Source organism: Manis javanica, chromosome 7, assembly GCF_040802235.1.
Source record: "Manis javanica isolate MJ-LG chromosome 7, MJ_LKY, whole genome shotgun sequence".
Taxonomy (NCBI): Eukaryota; Metazoa; Chordata; class Mammalia; order Pholidota; family Manidae; genus Manis; species Manis javanica.
This window is the reverse complement of record NC_133162.1, coordinates 1256635-1275393: the sequence shown is the minus strand read 5'-3', so window position 1 is coordinate 1275393 and position 18759 is coordinate 1256635. Positions and strand designations below refer to the sequence as shown.

Sequence of the window (18759 nt, the reverse complement as noted above, 5' to 3'; positions counted from 1 at the left end):
ACACGGGGGGATGCAAAACCCCTCAGCCCTGGCGGGAGGGAGAATTAACCAACAAAGTGGAAGGGCAGGATTGCCAAGGAAGCGGGGCTTGCAGGCAGAGCAGGGTGGCCAGGGAGGTGGGCTTTGAAGGGTGAAGAGGAGTTTGTGAAGCTCCAGGCAGGGAAGCATCAGGGGCATGATCACAGAGGCGCAGGGTGGCACTCGTGTTCAGGCATCAGCAGTGTGGCGGGCAGGCCTCTGTGCGTTGGAGCCTCTGTGGAATGGGGTTGTTACGGAAAATACTGAAAAAAACCTGGACTGGGTCACTGACGGAAGAACCAAGCGGCACTCGTAGGTCTTGGAGTGTTGAGGCTTAATGTCACCCCGGCAGGCTCAGAGGGGAGTCATCGCCCAAAAGTCTGAGCCCTGAACAAAGGCCAAGGGAGAAATACATATTCTTCTGTTTCTGTATCTACAAGATTCCCACACGCACAGCAAGCAAGCAGGCGAGCGGGCGGGGGTTTAGGGAGTGAACCTTGGGACCCGGGGCCCGGCAGAGCGGGAAACCAAGGGAGTGTTTTCTTATTGTTGTTTGTGTTGAGGTGGAGGGGAGCCACCCGGGCTGGATCGCGGTCCTTGTAAATCTTTCCCTATCAGGGTGGGTGCCTGAGCCCTGGGACCCTTGCGGGGTCTGGACGCCCACCACCAGCAGGGTTCCATGCCGGCCGCCCAGCTGCCCTTGACCCATCACCATGCCTCCGTTTCCTCATGCGTGAAGTGGGCTGATGCAGGCCCTACTTCACAGAAGGCGTGGGGACCGAATGACACTGTAGAGGTGAAGTCTTGAACCACGTGCCGCACCCCAGGCACCCGTGGGTGTGGGCATCCTCGGGGCTCACCGTCTGGGAGAGTGGGGGCCACGGAGCCAGAGGGCAGCGGCTGGGCTCACAGCCTGGGGCCGAGCCGTAGAGGAGCTCTCGTGGCCTGGGGGGCAGTCTGAAATCAGGCGGGGCGGCCCACTCCTCGGTGGGGTCCAGGACGGGGCCCTTCCCGCCTCCCACGGCGCTGGGGGCTCCAGGCCCTCCTGGGCTTGTGGTAAAGTCGCCCCGGTCTCTGCCTCTTTCTTCACATAGCCTGTCTTTGGGGACGCAATTCGCCCGCCACAGGCACCGTTGAGGGTGGCACAGCGGCTGGCTTTGGGTGGGGAGGGGTGTGACGTCAGGAACGTGCCCCCTCTGTCCCCTGCAGCCCCCCTTCCCCCTGCTGCGGGCCCACAGACCCAGGGTTGACCAGGCTGTCGGGGAAGGGGGGGCCCTTCCGCGTTCCCTCCCCCAGGGCTGCCGCCCGCTCGCCCGCTGCACCAACACCCGCTCTGGTCACGTCTTCCCAAATGTTAATGTGGTGCGAGAATTCTGCCATTGGTGTTTCACTGCACGTTTTTAAATCTTTTGGACATGAATGCTCTGGAAATAATTACTCCTGGACTGTTTGCACGCCAGGGAACAGCACGTGACCTGCTCCAAGGAAACACAGCCCCTCTGTGGACTGGCCTGGAGATGGTGTAACCCCGGAACCCGCGGGGCGCCCAGGGGCCCGTCGGGGTCAGGCCCCTGGGGACGAGGGGGGACTGACGCTGCCCCTCCCGCCCCCAGCGCATCCTGGAGCTGGAAGCCATGCTGTACGATGCGCTGCAGCAGGAGGCCGGGGCCAAGGGGGCCGCGCTGCTGTCGGAGGAGGAGCGCGCCGAGCTCACGGCGGCCGTGGAGCAGTGGAAGCGCCAGGCCATGAGCGAGCTGCGCGAGCGGGACGCCCAGATCCTGCGGGAGCGCGTGGAGCTGCTGCAGCTGGCGCAGCGGGTGCGCGGGCCTGGGGGCGACGCGGGTGTGGCCCCCAGAAGCGGAAGCGCAGTGGGTCAGGCGCCCCTCTAGCGGCCACGCCCCAGTGACCATGCCCCCCAGTGCCCAAGCCGCCCGTGGCCATGTCCTCCCATGCCCACCCTCCTGCTGGACTCCCTGCCCCTCCCAACCAGCCTCCTGGGACCTCGAGCTGGTTCTGGGGCACTTCAGGACCTCAGGCCAATCTGGACTAACGGGAGGTGAGGGGCCCTGGCAGACTGGACAGGACAGGCCTCTGCCACTGTGGCCGCTGGGGAGCCTGAGGCGATGTGCCCACTCCGCTCCCCAGCTGAGGCTTCCTCCGCGTCCGGCAGACGCCCAAGGCGCCTGGCCCCGCACGGTGCCCACGTGGCCCCTGGTCCGTGACTGTTCACCGAGGAATGAGTAAGGCCAGCAGGGCCTTTTCCCACTTGGTCTCCTTGATTCCCAAATACCCTGGTCACTGAAGATTTTCCTCCTTTTAACACTGCAGAGAATCAAAGAGCTAGAAGAGAGGCTAGAAGCCCAGAGGCGGCAAGCCAAGGAACTGGAGGAAAAGGTAACCTGGGGGCGCAGGTAGGCCGCTGGCAGCGGGGCCTCTGGGCGCGGGAGAGGAGCAGGGCACCCGGTCCGAGGTCGGCGGGGTGAGCTCTGGACCAGGTGCCGGGGGCGGGCGCTGGGAGCCGCACCCCTGCAGCGGCCCGGGCGTGCCACCTCGCGGGTACCGAGTCCCCCAGCCAGCTTCTGGCTGGAGCCATGTGCACTGGGCCAGGATCAGGGCCCTCTTGCGGGGACGGCTGTGCTACAGCGTATGGTTCCTCCAAGTTCACCAAGCAGTTGGCCTAAAATCAAGTTCCTGAAAGACTGTGGCTTTTCCACATGAAAGCAGGCCGACCGTCAGGTGCGAATCCCTTATTTCTGGTCCTTGATGCAATTACTTTCAGGTTTAGGAAACTGCAGGGCTGGCAAGCAGTTCGTTTGGGCCCCAGGTGGGCTGTACGGCTGGCTCTTTTCTAGACCCCTGGCTTTGTGAGCATGGGGTCACGGGCGCTCTGTCTGCTCACTGTGACAGTCTAGAGTGACACTCCCATACCGGGGTACACAGAGCGTTCCCAGAGAGAACCCTGGCTCGGGGGGGTTGCTTGTTTTAGGGCAGCTCTTTTTCTGATATTTAGGGATGCTTCAGTGATCTCCGGCAGTCAGATGAGGTTCCTGCGGTTGGTCCTGCCGGGGGGCTGGTTTGCACCAAATGCCTGGCTCCCCGCTGAGCAAGGAGTGAGGCCGCCGTTAGATGCACCTCCTTGCCTTGTCCCTCTTGGGGCGAGCAGGAGGCCGGCCTTTGGGCAGACTCCTGTGGGCTGCATGTCCCAGCCCTGGCCCAAGGCAGAGCCAGCAAAGACTCTGTGCTCAGAGGAGAGAGGGGTCCCTCCCCATGGCAGGCCTCCCCAGTGCCCACCCGCTGGTCCACAACCAAACCTGCCCCTTCCCTGGGCACTTTTCCACCACCCACTAAGCAGTGGCCACAAGAGCTGCAAATCCGCAGTGCAGGCACCTGTGCCCAGCCCCAGAACCGCCTGCGTGCAGCCTGTGACAAGGGACACCTGCCCCACGGACACCCAACATGTGGAAAAGCTACCACGAGGCATGGGGAGGCCTGTTCTTGGGGCTCCAGTCCCCCATCAGGCGCAGTCTCTCCCCCAAACTGAACGTGTTTCCTTTTGCATCTTAGAGTGGCAGTGTCTGTTTGCACCAAGTACTCAAGGCTTGTTCTTCTAGCCTAGGTACTGAGGCTCTGCCCTGCAAGACAACTGCGCCCCCACCAGATTCTCTCTTGTGTCTTCACTGGCCTGATCCACTCCCCCCACCCCCTGACCCAAAATAAGATTTCACGTGTGAAATCTCTTCAGGATGCTGGTTGCCCTTTATCACTATTAATGGGGCTGAGACCAGATATGGCCAGGAAGTGCTGGTGTTTGCCCAGCCCCTGGAATGTCTTTCCACGAGGCTCCCACCATCACCAGTGGCCTCTGAATGCTGTCCCCATCGGCTCCAGGACAGGCCCAGGCAGCCAGTCCCACCCCCAGAGAAGGAAGCTGGGTCCCGGGCAGGCAAGGAGACCAGCAGAGCCTCACACGTGCTGGGGACAAACTAGGCATGTGGCTTCTCTCCTGTGCCCACAGCCTGGCCTCTGGTCAGTGCCAAGCCCCCCAGAGTGCGTCGCTAAGTGGTGGCCACACAGTTACCTCAGGCCCTGGGCGTCCTTGGCCCCTCCCAGCATGACCCTCGCCGACTGCTTGCCCCTGTGCCGCCACACCCACCGTGTTCATGACCGTGCGTGCCGCTGGCAGGCGCCCCACCAATGCTCTTCTCTCTCTCTCTCTCCCCTCCCTTTCCTTTCAGTTCCTATTTTTGTTCTTATTTTTCTCCTTAGCTTTCATTCTGTGGTCATAGCTCGCCTGGGCTCTCTGACGTGGTGAGTATCCAGATGTGGGAGTTGTCCAGCGAGGGTGGCTCTCTGCTGCCTGGGGATCAGCCTGGCCCCATGCCGCCCGCCTGCTGCTGGGAGCAGGAGGTGCCTCAGGGGGACAGTGCCCAGGGCTCCAAAGGGCAGTCGCAAAGCCAGGGGCAGCCTTCAGATTCCTCGGCCTCTGCCCAGGTCCAGGTTCAGAGGGGCTTCCACTGTCAGAAGGCACAAGGGAAAAAGCAGAGGATCCCCCTCCCAGGGGTCCTGCCCAGTAGGAGAGACGAGTGTGCACAGAATGCCCGAGTGTGCAACTCCGGGTCCCCTGCCGTGGCAGCATCCTGGCAGGAAGCAGGGCCTGTACGGTGAGGCCGTTTCGTGTCTTTTCGCCCTTTTTCCGCAACATCGAGTATAAGCTGGGGTTGTGTTAGAGATTCAGCCAGAAATGCCCAGGGTCCCTAACACGCGGCTCCTTCACAGCTGTGGCCGTGTCTCACAGAACTGGGTGTCCCTGCGGCTTTCAGAGTCAGACTGCAAAGGCCTGGCAGCCACTGCTACCTTCCAAAAGCAGATGGGCGGCCAAGCAGTGTGGCTGTGTGGTTCTGCCTGGCCCACGGCCCCGCCTTCAGAGGGCTCCCTGAGAGGGCCTTCCCCGGAGCACAGGGCTCACACCCCCGACCCCCCAGCACCTGCCCCTCCGCCACCTCCCTCCCACCCAGCAGCCTCCCTGACCTGTGTGCCCTGTGTCTGTTTCCCTCCAGCTGCCAGAGGAGTCAGACCCCTTTCCTCCAGCCAGGCCAGAGAGCAGCAGGTGGCTGGGCGGCGAGACCGGACACTGCACCTCATTCCTAAGGACCCAGGAGGACCTGCTCTCTGCACACCTCCCCCCTTTAAGGAAGAGGGAGAAGGGGGGCTCTGAGCACCTCTGAGTGGGGGACAGTCACTCTGATGAGCCAGAATCAGGACTAGTTTTCTGGCCAGGGCCCTCCTGTCGGAGGCCTGGTCTTGGCTGCTGGACCCTGGGGTCTTTCCTTGGGGTGCAGCTTCCCGGTCCCGGTCGCAGGGCTGCCTGAGTGCCTGCTGAGCAGGTGCAGAGAGCCCTTCTGTGCAGGAGCCCCCCAACCCGCCCACCCTCACGCTTGGTCCCCGTACGAGCCATATGCCTGTCTCAGAGGGCGAGTCAGAAACAGCACAGGCACCCTGCGGAATGGCAAAGTGAAGGCTGAACCGTGGTGGTGACCGTCATTCAGGGAAACTGGTTCCTCCGGACGTCCCAAGGGCAGTTCCCCAAGACACCTCAGGTGGGCCGTGAGGACTCTGTGACTCTCACCGGGGTCCTGGGCGCTTCCGGACCACACATCCCGCAGCCCTGCCTGGTGCACGACGCTGCCACTCTTGGAACTGACCGTGGCTGCCCCACTGTACCGTGCCGTCAGCCCTCAGCCTTCTGCCCCACCTGAGCTGCGCCAGAGCACCGTGGGGCTGACCGTAGAAGACTAAGGAGCAAGATGGCAGGAGGTGGGGCAGAGAGGGATGGGACCCACCAGAAAGGGGCCTCACCTTCTTGGAGACCCTGGAGGCCAGAGGCCACCTCGGACAGCATAGCCCCAGACACAGTAGAGGCTCTGGGCACCCGGCAACACCAGCGTGGAGGCCAAGAGCTGCAGGCGCGTGGAGAGGGGCTGTGCTGCCCATCCAGAGCTCCGGCCTTCACACTCGGGGGGCCGTGTCCGGGCGAGGGCACAGCAGCACGCCTGTGGTTCTGCGTCCCAGAGGAGGGAGCCTGACGGCCAGGTGGTGGGCAGGTAAGGCACTGCACCCCTGGGGGATGGGGCCCTCCCTGCTGCTGGTGGGGGGGCTGCCACACCTCCTCCTGGCCTGTCGGGCTCAGCCTCATCTGTCTCTGCTTAGTTCAGGCTTTCCGTCTGAGATGTGGGTTCAGTTTGCCAGTCACTCCCTGCAGGCTGCGGGGGTCTGTGTAGCCCGCCCTCTGCTCCCTGAGGGCTGTTCAGGATGTGCTGACCTGGGGGGCGTCCTGCACACCCAGGACACTGCCCCCAGGCCAGCCAAGGCCCCCTGAGGACCGGGGAGTGAGCCACGGGCCGTCCCTGAGCCAGGAGGGTGGCCTCGTCTCCTGCAGGGGGGACCTTCCCAGGGGTGGTGGCTGTTCTGCCAGCTTAGGCTCCAGCCCCCACAGGGCCCTCTGGCCTGTGCTGCCCACCCTGTCCCACTGCCCCCAGGACTCCAAACCCAGAAAGGCCACTGCTGTAGCTTTAGAGCACTCCTCTCTCTAATCCGACCCCCAGCTCAGCAGCTTCCTGAAGGTCCCCAGCATGTTGAGTGGCCAGGCCGCCCGCCCCAGGGTCCAGCAGCTGGAAAGCCCATTCCAATTTATTTCCAAGTGGAATTCCTTGAGTGCAGGTGCTTCTGGGGGCCTGGTGGGGCTTTGGCGTGGGGAGCGGTTCTATTTCAGTGTGTAGTGTGGGATGGTGGGAGCCCCCCAGAGCCGCTCAGCCTGCCCCCTCCAAACAGCGGGCTACTCCTCACGCAGCTGGCTGTGGAGCATTCCAGAACAGCAGACCACCACTCCCTGGGCGTGCCTGCCTGTAGGAGAGGGAGCAGAAGGGGAGCAGAAGGTGGAGGAGGGCCGCACACCACCGCTTACCCGCTTACCGGGAGGGGCACTGGTGGCGTTTCCTGAGGAGGCGAGTGGGCCCCAGGACAGGCTTCAGGCGGGAAGGTCACTCTAGAAGCCAGGGCCCCTCCCGGCCCCGCCCTAGTCCTCAGGCACTGCAGGGCCACACAGGGGTGCTCTAGCCCAAAGACCCCCTTCAAGGCCTGTGGTCCCTGGTGCTCAGGGTCACCCTGCATGAGAACCTGCGATGAAACCCTTGGACCTTTACACAAATGGGCACAGGCCGTGTGGTGCTCTGGAAAGTGCTGAACGCCCCACCCCCGTGTTTCTGATTGCTTGGTGAGGACAATCTGCTGCCACAGCCTGGCTCAAAGGTCCCCCGTGGCAAGGTACATCACAGCGCACACAGCTGGATGGGAATGCAAGGCCAGCGTGCCCAGAAGGCTCCGTGGATGACAGGGTGGTTTGGGCCCCGTCCCCATCATTCCCGGTGGCCTTTCCCCGTGAGCCAGCCAGTGGCTCTGTGGCTGCCGTGAAGAGTACGGGGCAGGGTGGACCTTCCAGGGCTCAGAAAGCTGCCCAGTGTCCCCAGAGCTGTGGTGCCCCAGGGCCAGGAGCAGGTCACCTACGGAGGGGAGCCAGGGCCAGAAAGGAGGCCTGGGGCAGGAGAGTGGGCATGGGGGTGGTCCACCGACAGCACAGTGCCCCTGGGGATCCAGGCCCCCCCCACCCTCTTGGTGACCTCCAGGCCCAGACAGAGCCTCTTGTGGGTCTGGAGCCCCAGGGTGACTCAGACCAGCTCCTGTCCCTAGGCTGCTCACTCCGGGTGCAGGCACTGTCCACACTGGGACGGGACCGTGTACATGTCCCAGCTGCGGGCTGGCGGGAGGAGCAGCTCACCCGAGACATGCTGCCCGGTGGCCTCAGCCCCAGGACCAGACACTCACGAAGGTTTGCAGGCACAGAGCCACACAGAGAACTGCATTTTCCCCTCCACCCAGCCGCTGGTGCCCAGGGGCCAAGGAGAGAGCTCTTGAACGCTAGCAAAATAGGAGAAAAGGCTGAAGTGGTTGACGCCAAGCCACTCTGTTGCAGGTAGAACCTAGCTGGGGTGTCAGGTGAGACACGCCGCGGCCAAGGTCTGCCCTCTGGGCTGCTGGCCTCAGCCCCTTGGTCAAGGCAGTGCCTGCCCGGCTCCCGCTGACAAGGTGTCTTTGTTTGTAACTAGCAAATACGTCGGGGGGCAGTGCTGCGGGCCAGTGCAGATGCCCTTTTTCTCCTTGAACTTTGGTCTGCTGACTTGGGTGCCACCGGGGGCTCTCCCCTGCAGCGGTGATCACTGTGCCCTTCTCATGGCAGTTTCCGAGTCCCCACGTTCCTTCCATCTTATTAGAATTCTTCTCTAAAGGAAACCTGTCCCTTTTCTCATTCTTTATTTATCTAATTGTTTAATCAGTATGGACCAGTGTATATTTAATTTATTCAATGGGTTCGACTCCAAAATGCTGATTACTTATTTTCCTGCTTCAGTCACCCCGGCTTATGCCACTGAGCGTCTTTCAGGTTCCTCCTGTGTCACTTTGACCTGCTCCCTTCTGTGTTTTGAGCACTTTTTTACTTTGCATCATCACAGGATGCTCAAAGTCACCTCACATCTTCCTGCCCCAAGCCTGAAACCAGCCCCTTCCCCTGAGGAGCTCCCTTTTGGCGGATGGTGTTTAGGGACCAACACCTCTGGGTGAGGGGTGTGTTCATTGCCACTGGGTGACATTATACAAGAGACCCCCGTAGAGGCTCAGAGATTCATGTCTGTGTGCTAATGCATGCACACCCAGGCTCTTCACTTATTTCTGCATCTATCTATCATCTGTTTATTATCTAGTATCTATCATCTATCAATAATCCATCTACCTACCTACCTGTCATCTAGATTTCTAGCACCGTCTTTATAAAGTTCATATATATATAGTTCATAGAGCGACATCCAATTCCAGGCCAACAGTCTGCAGTCCACCCGGCCTCTGCCCTCCCTCCCTCTGCCTCCTGTCTTTGGTAGCCGAGACTTGGCTGTCACTGTATGTGCTGGGTGCCTACTTGCCCACAAGTAGCTTCTGCTTGCTCACCCCATACCCTCCAAAACAAAGTTACCAATGAGTATATGTCCATACAGTTTCTTTTATCTTCAGCCTTTTAGTGTCCAGACAAAATACTGTTTTTAGAAAAGTTAAGGTTGGTTCTTGTCTTCCCTCTGCCCAGTGTAGTTACCAGGGGGTTCGTTTGTCACAGCGTTGAGTCCATTTGGGCTTTCCCACACCTACTTATTTTTTAGAAATTTACACACACAGCCAAGTTCCCTATTTGTAATGTACAGTTCTCTGGGTTTTGACGCACACAGGTGTCTGCCACGATCACAGCCCTCTTGCCGCCCTTTGCAGTCATGCCATCCTCACCCCCAACCCCCTGGCAACACCAGTCTGTTTCCCTCCTGTCGTTTTTGCTATTTCTGAGCCACCTAAGTTGGGGTCTGGCTCTGCCCACTTAGTGACAGGACTCTCCTGTTTTGTGGTTTGCTCCTTTTTATTCTGCACCAGAGTCATTTCTGGTGCAGGGATGTGCTACCCTTTACCCAGCTTCTGGTTGAAGGACATCTGCTTGTTTCCTATTTGGGGCAACTTTGACTAAAACCACTATAAATATTCATGTACAAGTGTTTGTATAAATATAAGTTTTTGTTTCTCTTGGGTAAATACCTAGGATTAGCAAGTACTTAATTTTATAAGGAACTTTTGTCCAAGGTGGCTGCACGTTTTGCTTTCCCACCAGCAATATATGGGCATCCCTGTTGCTCCACATCCTTTTCAGCACTTGATACAGTCAGTTCTTTTTTTGTGTCCATCCTGATAGGGATGTGGCGATATTTTATTTTGGTTTTAATTTACATTTCTCCTATGATGTTGGACATCTTTCCATGTGGTGATTTTCTCTCCATGTATCTTCTTGGATGAAGTGCCTGTTCCAATCTTTTGTCCATTTTAGAGTTAGATTGCTTGTTTCTTATTATTGAGTTTTAAAATTTATGTATATATTCTGGATACATACTTTGATCAGCTACATAATTCAAAAGTTTTTTCTCCAAGTCTCTCTTTTGTCTTTTGAACAGAATATCTGTTGAAAAGAAGTTCTTAAGTTTGATTGAGTCTAGTTGATAAAAAAACTTTTTTTAAATGGGTTGTGTGTTTGGTGCTTGACCTAAGAAACCTTTGCCTAATTCAAAGTCCCAAATATTTTCTCTCATGTTTTGTTCTAGAATTGTAGCATGGTTTTATGTCTTACATTTTATCTTTGTGATCCATTTTGAATTAATTTTTGCATCTGGTGCCAGTTTAAAGCACACTTTTTCTGTGTGGTTCATCCATTTCTTGTCTCCTCCTGCCTCCATGGTAAAGAACTCCCCCTTGTTTTGATTAAAATCCTTGTTGCCTGGCTGAAGCAAGTCCCACCCCAGCCGAAGTGTCCCCGCCGACTGTGTCACTGCACAGGAGGAATCAGGGGGACGGTGTGCCACTTGCTGGCATCCTCTGAGCCCAGCATAAATGGTCTCCACTGGTTCCTGGGCACATGGCTGGGGATCCGGGGCCTGCCTGCCCAGCATGGCCTGGAAGCTGGAGGTGTGTGAGACTAACTGTCAGCCCATCCACATTCACAGCTCTTGGTGGGGCAGCACCGGGTGCCGAGGAGCAGCCCCTCGCCTAAGCTGGGTGCCCGTTGCTGCTGCCGCACCATGGCCCAGGCCGGCATGATGGCTGTGTGGTCATCTCTGAAAGGTAGGGATCCGCTGCCCTTGTTCAGAACGTGTCCGCAGGTGGTGAGCAGGGCTACATGTGGACTAGCGGCCTCCATTTAAAAAATGTCTCTAACGTCCCCATCAGAACCCAATGAAATCTTCTTAATTTGTGTCTATTGTTTTACCTTTTTTAAAAAAGGAACAAAAGGTGAGATGTTTATGTTTCCTGTGGGTGGTTCAGCCAAGTGTGAACAATGAGCTCTTTGAGGCCACTCTTCCCTGTGGCTATGGCTGAGCTGGGGGGTCGCTCTTCCCAGGTATCCCCTGTCCTGGGAGCAGGGTGGGGCACCTGCGAGGTGGCAGGGCTCCCAGATGCCGCTGAAGGGGCCCTGCCCAGGCGCCCTGTGAAGCTCCTGCAGGCCCTCCTGCAGGCCCCCCCGGGCAGCAGCCCTGTCAGGGCGGTGCTGTCAGCCTGGGCTCCAGCTGTCAGAGGCGGGGCTCAGAGGCGGAGGGCAGACGTGCGCTTGTCTGATGGCAGGCGACCAGCCTATGCACCGTCCGTGCCGCTCCCGCACAGGGCCACGGTGGTCACACTGCATTTGCATTTCAGAATAGGCTAGCCTGAGGGTCCCTGGCGGCAGGTGGGTGACTGGCAGGTCCTCACCACAGGCCTCCCTCAGCTTGGTTTCCTGGGTGCACAGAATTGCGTCTGTCCCGAGACGGGTGCAGACCACACTCTTGGCCTTGGGCTGGGAAGGCCTTGCTTCCTTACTTCGCTTGTCATGGTATCTGTGGGTGCGCTGGCTGCTAACTCACACCCCTTCCCACTGCCTGCCCCTGCGTAGAGCTTTGTGGCAGACCCATAGTTTCTAGAAGGTATAATTATTGTTTTCTAAGTCTTCTTAAAAAGCCATCGTATGTTTCGTATCTTTAGGACACACTTTGTCCTTAATACCACCGTGCTGAGAGTCACCCACATCTTGGTGTGGTGTGTGGTGGGTATGTGTCGTGTTTGCGACTTCTCTGTGGGACTTCACCTCGCCTCTGATGGACATTCGGGTCTCCTTTCCTAACGGCGCCTCTTGAACTTTCTCGCAACGTTGCTAACATGGTGTGGGAGTTGCTTGCAGGTGCCCGGCTGGGTCATCTGAACACGGATGCTTAGCTGAGGAGATGCCGCCGGGCGGTTTTCCAGTTCCCGCCGGGTTTGGAGCAGGGTGGCTTCCCTCTTTGTTCACAATCCCTCTGTTTTTACCTTATGGCAGAGGCTTTTCTCCAGTGGTCCTGGGAGGTTTGCACACACTCTCAGACAGACACTGACTAACCGGCCTGAAGCCCCCTCCCCCACCCGCCAGCATTGCTGGGCCGTCTCTCCCATTCTCTCCAGCCAGTAGCTCACGGTGGCGGCAGTCAGCTACCGTCTCTCATGTGGCCATCTTGGTTACAGCGGTAATGGGTCTTTTCACAAGCATGACCATGAACCCGTTAATATGAACGCCAGTATCAGAGATATCGGTGTTAGAGAAGGTAGCTGGACACCCCCTTCTAGGGCTGCGAGAGCAGCTGCTGTGACCCACACTGGAAGCAGCCCCAGGAACCAGCGGAGAGCAGGCAGCAGGCGTGTGCATGTGTGTGTGCCCATTTGGTCAGGTGTGTGTGAGCAGGCAGAGGCCTGGGGGCCTGGGCAGTGGATTCACAGTGCAGCATGGACAGTGTGTGCATGTATGAGAGCAGCCCAGCCTTCTCACCAGGAGGGACAGAGATGAGCTGAGCTGGCTTCCAAACACGCTGCTGGCCGTCACCTGGAGAGCCTGGCCCTGGTGCTGGTGCTTCTGGGCTGATGTAGGCATGGGGGGGCCCGGCATGCCCAGGCAGTTGGCAGCCTCAACCGTCCTTGCTGTGAGCACTGGAAGCTTCTAGAATTATCTCCGTTACCCTGACCCCCGGTGGGACCCCTTCCTGGAATGGATCCCCCCCTCCAGTAATCAGGGGTGGGGCCGTGGGAGCAGAGGACAGGCCCTACATCACCTGTGCAGAGTGGTGGTGAAGGGGCGAGGCCCAGTCCCTGGGGTGGTACCAGGCGCCCTTGTCACCCTCAGCTTGGTGCTACCATGCCCTCCAGAGCCTCAGGCACCCCTCATGGGCTGCTAAGAGCTCAGCAGTTCGGACTGGGGCTGTGCTGCAGGTGTCCCGTCATTGGGATTAAGCCTGCTGGTCCCCGGGGCTGTGGGACCAGGACACACAGCCTGGAGCAGCCTTGTGCCACCCCTCTGCAGCAGGTGCCAGGATGCACAAAGGCTGCCAAGGCTCTGCAGGGCCACTTGATGGCAAGAGACAGAGGGGTCCCCAGAAGGGCAGCTGCAGAGCTCCTCACCTGCCTGCCCAGTGGTGGGGCCATAGAGGCTGCAGGGGCACCGTGCAGGGCTCCCCCGTGCAGGGCAGTGCGGCGGGGTCTGGCACCAAACTGCTTCCCTGCACAGTGAGTGTAGGTGGGGGTTCAGGCAGCCATTCTGTGCCCAGTCTTCACCACGGCCATGCTCCTGCGAGTTCCCTGGCCCCCTGCCTTTGAGCAAGCCTGCTGAACTGGCATGCTCTCGCTCTTCCCAGCAGAGGTGCAGCCCCCCTGCCAGCCTGCCCCGACATCTTTCTCCACGCTGGCTCCCCGGGTCACGCCCTGCCTCCTGCCACCCATGCTTGCCTCCATTCTCTCTGGGTGGGTATCTCGGGCATGGCCATCCCCAGCCCTCAGCCTCTCCACTTGGCAGAATCTGCCCCAGGGCTCCCTGCCCAGGGGGCCTCTGTCCTGCTAGCTCCTGGCTGGTGCTCCGGCTCCTTGGAGGAGGGGGCAGAGTAGTGGCCACCAGGGGCTCCCAGCAGGCAGTGTGGGCCCTGCGCCTGAACGCCCTCCTCGGTGCCCAGACTTCACCTGCCCTGGCACTCCAGGGCACTGCGCTGGGTGCCAAGGGTCCTCGGGGCTGCACTGGCTTCCCGCAGAGGACGTGGCTGACTTTGAGTCTGGAGTCCCATCTCCCGAGAGCCAGGTGACACCAGCAGTGTGGACGGAGACAGGATGGCCGGGAGGGTCTTCTGGAGGCTACGGCCTGGCCGGTGGGCAAGGGAGTCAGGAGCCTTTTGGGCATGGGTGAGGTGGGGGCCCTCTACCCAGGGAAAAACCCACACAGGTCCATCGTTGCCGCTTGCTTCTGTGTGGTGGATTGACATCTGGCTGCAGTTTCCCCGACAAACAGCTTACACATTCTCACTGCCCTGTAGACGGACATACTTGTGTGGGTTGCTCTGGGGGGTCCGGGGACAGAGAGCAAAGATGCAGGCTGCAGGGTCTCACCCGGGCCAAGCGTCTGTGGAATCGTGCTTTTGCCCACCCAGACATCCCCTGGCCCACCCAGTGTGCGGACCTGGGTCTGCCTGTCTCCTGGGTGTTTCCAGAAGCTGCGGGGAGGCCACAGCCGGGGGCCCCCGGCACTCACCATATGCAGTTGGTTCCCATCCATGTGGGCTTGCTCAGACCCGGGAAGGCGCTCAGTCTCTTTGCCAGCATCTTTGTGTTTCCCAGCAGTCGAGATCCTGATGGGAATTCCCAACACAAACACAGACGGCAGGGGCTGTTCCTCAGGATCTATTTTGACAGGAGTCAGAATGCCATTTCCTGATGCATATGCATGACGGCATTTGCCAGTGTCTGCAGGGAGTCCTGCCTCTGCAGCTTTAACGCGGCTCTGACATCTTCCTGGCTCTCGGGCTGGATGCCCGAACAAGAGCACCCCACTGCCACTGGTGGCCGTCCAGGTGGGCGCTCTCTGCCCTCAGGCCTGGCCCCGGCCCATTTTTGTGGGAGGAGCCACTCCACAGCCTTGGTCATTGCCTGTCCCTGTGCCTAGCCACCCACCCTTCATGCAGCCCAGTGTGCAAACTACAACCAGAATCGCTCTCCAGACAGAGAGGTGAGGCTGTGGTTCTGGGGTGCACTTTACTGGGACATCGCCACATCACAGGACAATGGTTTGTGCCCCCTGGGCCTTGAGCTGGTCAGGGCCCTCCCTCCAGCACGGGCCCCGGCCGTGTGCTCATCCGCACCCTGGTACCCCGTCACACCGTGCCCACCCACGTCACCATCAGGGTGTCATCCCCTCTTGCAAGAGCTGCTCAGCAGCAGTGTTCCGGCTTGCTCTCTGTGGCCCCCAGGACGCACTCAAGGGGGAGTGCGTCACCACCTCTCAGCCCACTGCTGCCCCAGGGCTGAGGCAGGGCTCACCTTCCTCTTCAAAAGGAATTCGATCAGCACTTTCGTTACTTGTTGCAAACATTATGGATGTAAAAGGTCATAAGGAAGAGTCTCTCAGTAATGAGGATAAACGGAAATTAGAAGCGAGGGCATTTGGTCAGGCATTTCAGGGGAGGCCCAAGGCCACTTCTGCACATGCTTCGTGGGGCACATGGACTCATCTCTGTGGCCTTGTGGTCACCTGGGAAAAGTTGTTTGCGCCCCTGGGTCAGAGGCTCAAGACATGGGATTGTGACTAGCTAGAGCCACAGCCCCCACTGCCCTGTGAGCCTGTGCTCGGTCAGCCCCCTGCCCTGGTGTTTCTCTAGACCTTCCCCACCATGAGTGTTGCCCGCTCATACCTCGGGCATCTCAGCTAAAATAAAGGTTTTGTCTTTACTCTTTTTCAGAGAGGAAACAGCATGCAGATGAAGCCACTCTTAAGTGTGATTTCCATTTCTGCTGGGCGCTCTGGCCAACAGCCCAGGAAGGCCCCCGGGCACCGGGATCCAGCCTGGCTCACGGGCTGGAGGTGGTGTGTCTGTTGACCCAGTACCCTCGGTGGTCTCAGGCTGTCATGTTCAGTGTGGAATGTGCACAGGGGGTGTATGTACATGCAAGTGCTTAACCAGAAGGTGATGTGCAGGATTTTAGCTTTTTTGAAGCACCTAGGAGTAGATGTGCTGGGTGGTGAGACCTGAAGGCAGGTGAGAATGTAACATGTATTAAAAAACAACAAGGTGCATTCCTGAGGGGAGGCAGAGGGACAACCGTGCTGTTTGGAACTGTCTGATTCATTTTATATGTGTCAGAAGAAATGTTCAACTTGGAGATGACAGTGGTGGCCTGACCAGGCTTGATTCCCTAGGTTGAAATGGGAGAGAGCTTATAGGATCAGACAGGCACGCTTTTCTCTGGTACAAGTGGGCTTTCTGCTGGGTAATGCACTATCAATCAACGTCCGTCCAAGAAGGACCCATCCTTTCTGTTGTCATAAAAGCCACGGTTACCTAGTCATTTGGGCAGAAGATATTGGGGTCAGCTCACTGCCTCTCTGGCTGAGCCTGGTGTGGGGTTTGTGTCCAAAGTCTGAAACCTTGTTTGATCCTCCATGCATAGTTTTGTCTCATACTAATGGCTGATCCTCTGTTGAACTCAGAACCGAATGGCAAACAATAGTCTTGTGTTCATAAAAGCCACCACGGAGCTATGGCTGAACTCCCCAGTTGAAGCCTGATGGGCTGTGCAATGTGGGTGCTCAGGAACACCCCACACTGCCAGCTCCACCTGTGGGTCACCCTCCTCTGAGGGAGCTCCTACGTGATGTGTCCATGCTCAGGAAAAGCAGCTGGGTGGGGTGGCTGTTTAGGAGCTAAAGCTGTGCATTTGAAACCCAAGTTCACACCCCTCCTCTTTGTCCGGATCATCTTGATTTGCATGTTGTACACACCTGGAGTGCTCCATATACCCTCCCTGCACACCCCAGACACTCAGCCGTGGCTTTGTGAGCTAAAACAAGGTGAGCTACACAGGAAAGAGGGATGTAAACATACCGATGCTTACGAGATTGTTACTGTTTATGTGTAAATCATGTGCACATAGGAAAGGGAAGTGGTTCAATGGATGTTTTTGAATAACATTCCAGGAAGCAACTGCATTTGTATCCCGCTGTGTTCTGAAAACACGCAGTGGTTGTGATGTCAGCTCCTCTCTTTAGATAACCACTTTTTACTCATGTACCATAGGCACCTTTACATCTGATTAAAAATCCAGCATTTCAGGGCCAGGCTTTTGCCATCCCCACCCCCCAAAGAAAAAGGCAAATATGAGCATTTGTCACTGATTCCTGCTGGTCTAGTGAGCATCTGAAGAATTCAAGTATTTTAAAATAACATGATTGTCTAAATTCTAGAATATACATTTTATTCAAAACTAGGGGGTTGGATCGAATTTCCTGCAAGTATGTGGGCTATTTTACTATATGTAAACTCTTCAAACAGGGGACATCTGTGTGTAAACGCACCACTCACTGATGGAGCAACAGGTGGGACCCTGAAATGTTGCCAGAAATGTTTACTGTGTAACCAAGACATGGACCTGTGTACAGCATAACAATTACCAACAGAATCACAGTGTGTACACAATACCCCAAACAATGCAAATGTTTTCGTTTGTGTGAACAAGAAATCCATGTAAAGTGCGGCTTCCTCGTTGGCACAGGATGCGTGTGTACCTCGCTCCCATGGCCCAGAGCTCCAGTGCTGAAGGACAACGGCTCTTCCTCAAGGTGCTCTGCCATCATGGGGCCTGTAGCCCTCAGGACACCCCGAGTGCCTTACGTGGTCTGTGGACACCGATGCTGGAAGTCAGGAATGAGGGCGTGTGGGAGTTTGGGGCTGTTGTGATGTTAATCTACGTGGACCATTACTCCGTCATTGACACCTTCAGTTGGGTTGTGTGTTTTAACACAATAATGGATTTATGTTTAGGCTCAGGAAAATCAAGTTGTATGTATATGTATCAAATCATTTATTTGTTTACTGTATACTTTAAAAAAGCTTTACTGCACATTTATGCAAAAATGAAATTAGGACTTGTTTTCTCATGCAATATGCCAGCCAGTGTTTGTGTTGTCTGAAGCGATTCCTTACTAACCACATTCTAAAATGTGATGTTCTGTTCAGTGCTAAACAGTATTTATGGGCCTAAAATAGGTTTGTATGGTGATCAACTACAAGATTTTACACATATTTTTCTATTGTAATTCCTATGATATATACCAGAGAATTTTTACTCATTTGTAAATTATTGTACAGTTTTAATAAAATTGTCTTAAATCCTAGAATAGCGTAGTTCTCCTCTTTACAAGGCATTAAAGCTCGGACCTCCCAGCTGTGTCAGCCACTTCTGCGCCCCCTGTGCTCTGGGAGCAGCAAGGCCCCTTTCCACACCAGAAAGGGAACCGGGTTTTGGGGAGGAGGATCCAGGCATCTCAGCAGCAGTCTCATCCTAAAATCATGGAAAATCGCCTGACAGGCTCCGAAATCAGAGGTGTCTGGCAGCACCTAGCTGAGGTCAGCCACCAGGAGGCCTCCTGCAGCTTTTTATCAAGTGAGAACCAGAAAATACAAATAATTTAGAAAAGAGAAACGATTTCTGAGAGTGAATTCAAACACTGGACAACAGATTTCAGCCACAGACAATGTCACTTAGGTGAGTGGAGGCGGTGCTACTGATCACTTTGGGGGAGTGGAAACCAGGGGTGGACCCAGGGGCTGGGAAAGCACGTGGTTCGGCTCTGCAGACACGCTATGCGCAGCAGCTGGCAGCGACTCTCACTGTCTGAACTCAGGCTGCACAACATCGCAAGGCTGGAGTGTCTTCTCCTTGGAAGTTCATCTCTGAAGAGCTCTCCAGAGTGACGGCATCGCCCTGTGACCCCAGGCGGGCTGAGCGTCTCTACCGTGTCTCACCCCAAAACCTGGCACTCGACTTAAGGGAGCAGGAGCGGCTTGCGTGGGAGCACCCGCCGACCCTCCCGACTCGCCAAACGTTTCGGAGTCAGAGCCTACTTGCCGGAGTCCCGCTAGACAGTGCGTGCTCCCCATCCCACGCCTCCTGTGCTCCAGGGCGAGGTGTGGCGCTACGCCCGGGACTGAAAGCGCGCCCTCCTGCCCGGTCCGGCGCGTTCAGCACCCGGGGCGCGGACAGCGCCAGCCCTCCCGCGGGGCAGGCCCGGGGGCG

The 18759-nt window shown here is 57.4% G+C and overlaps 1 protein-coding gene across 3 annotated transcripts in view; it reads left to right on the top strand.

The window, feature by feature from the left end:
• Positions 1-18539, top strand: part of JAKMIP3 (Janus kinase and microtubule interacting protein 3) — a 108266-nt gene extending 89727 nt beyond the window's left edge. For all 3 annotated transcript variants that reach the window (XM_073240109.1, XM_037011309.2, XM_037011308.2), the window contains 5 exons: positions 1632-1835; positions 2347-2412; positions 4285-4326; positions 5076-6119; positions 15426-18539. In XM_073240109.1, the coding sequence (XP_073096210.1) occupies positions 1632-1835; positions 2347-2412; positions 4285-4326; positions 5076-5243 (480 nt within the window). In that variant the 3' untranslated portion in view covers positions 5244-6119; positions 15426-18539. The remainder of the gene's footprint in view (positions 1-1631; positions 1836-2346; positions 2413-4284; positions 4327-5075; positions 6120-15425) is intronic.
• The last annotated feature ends 220 nt before the right edge of the window (positions 18540-18759 follow it).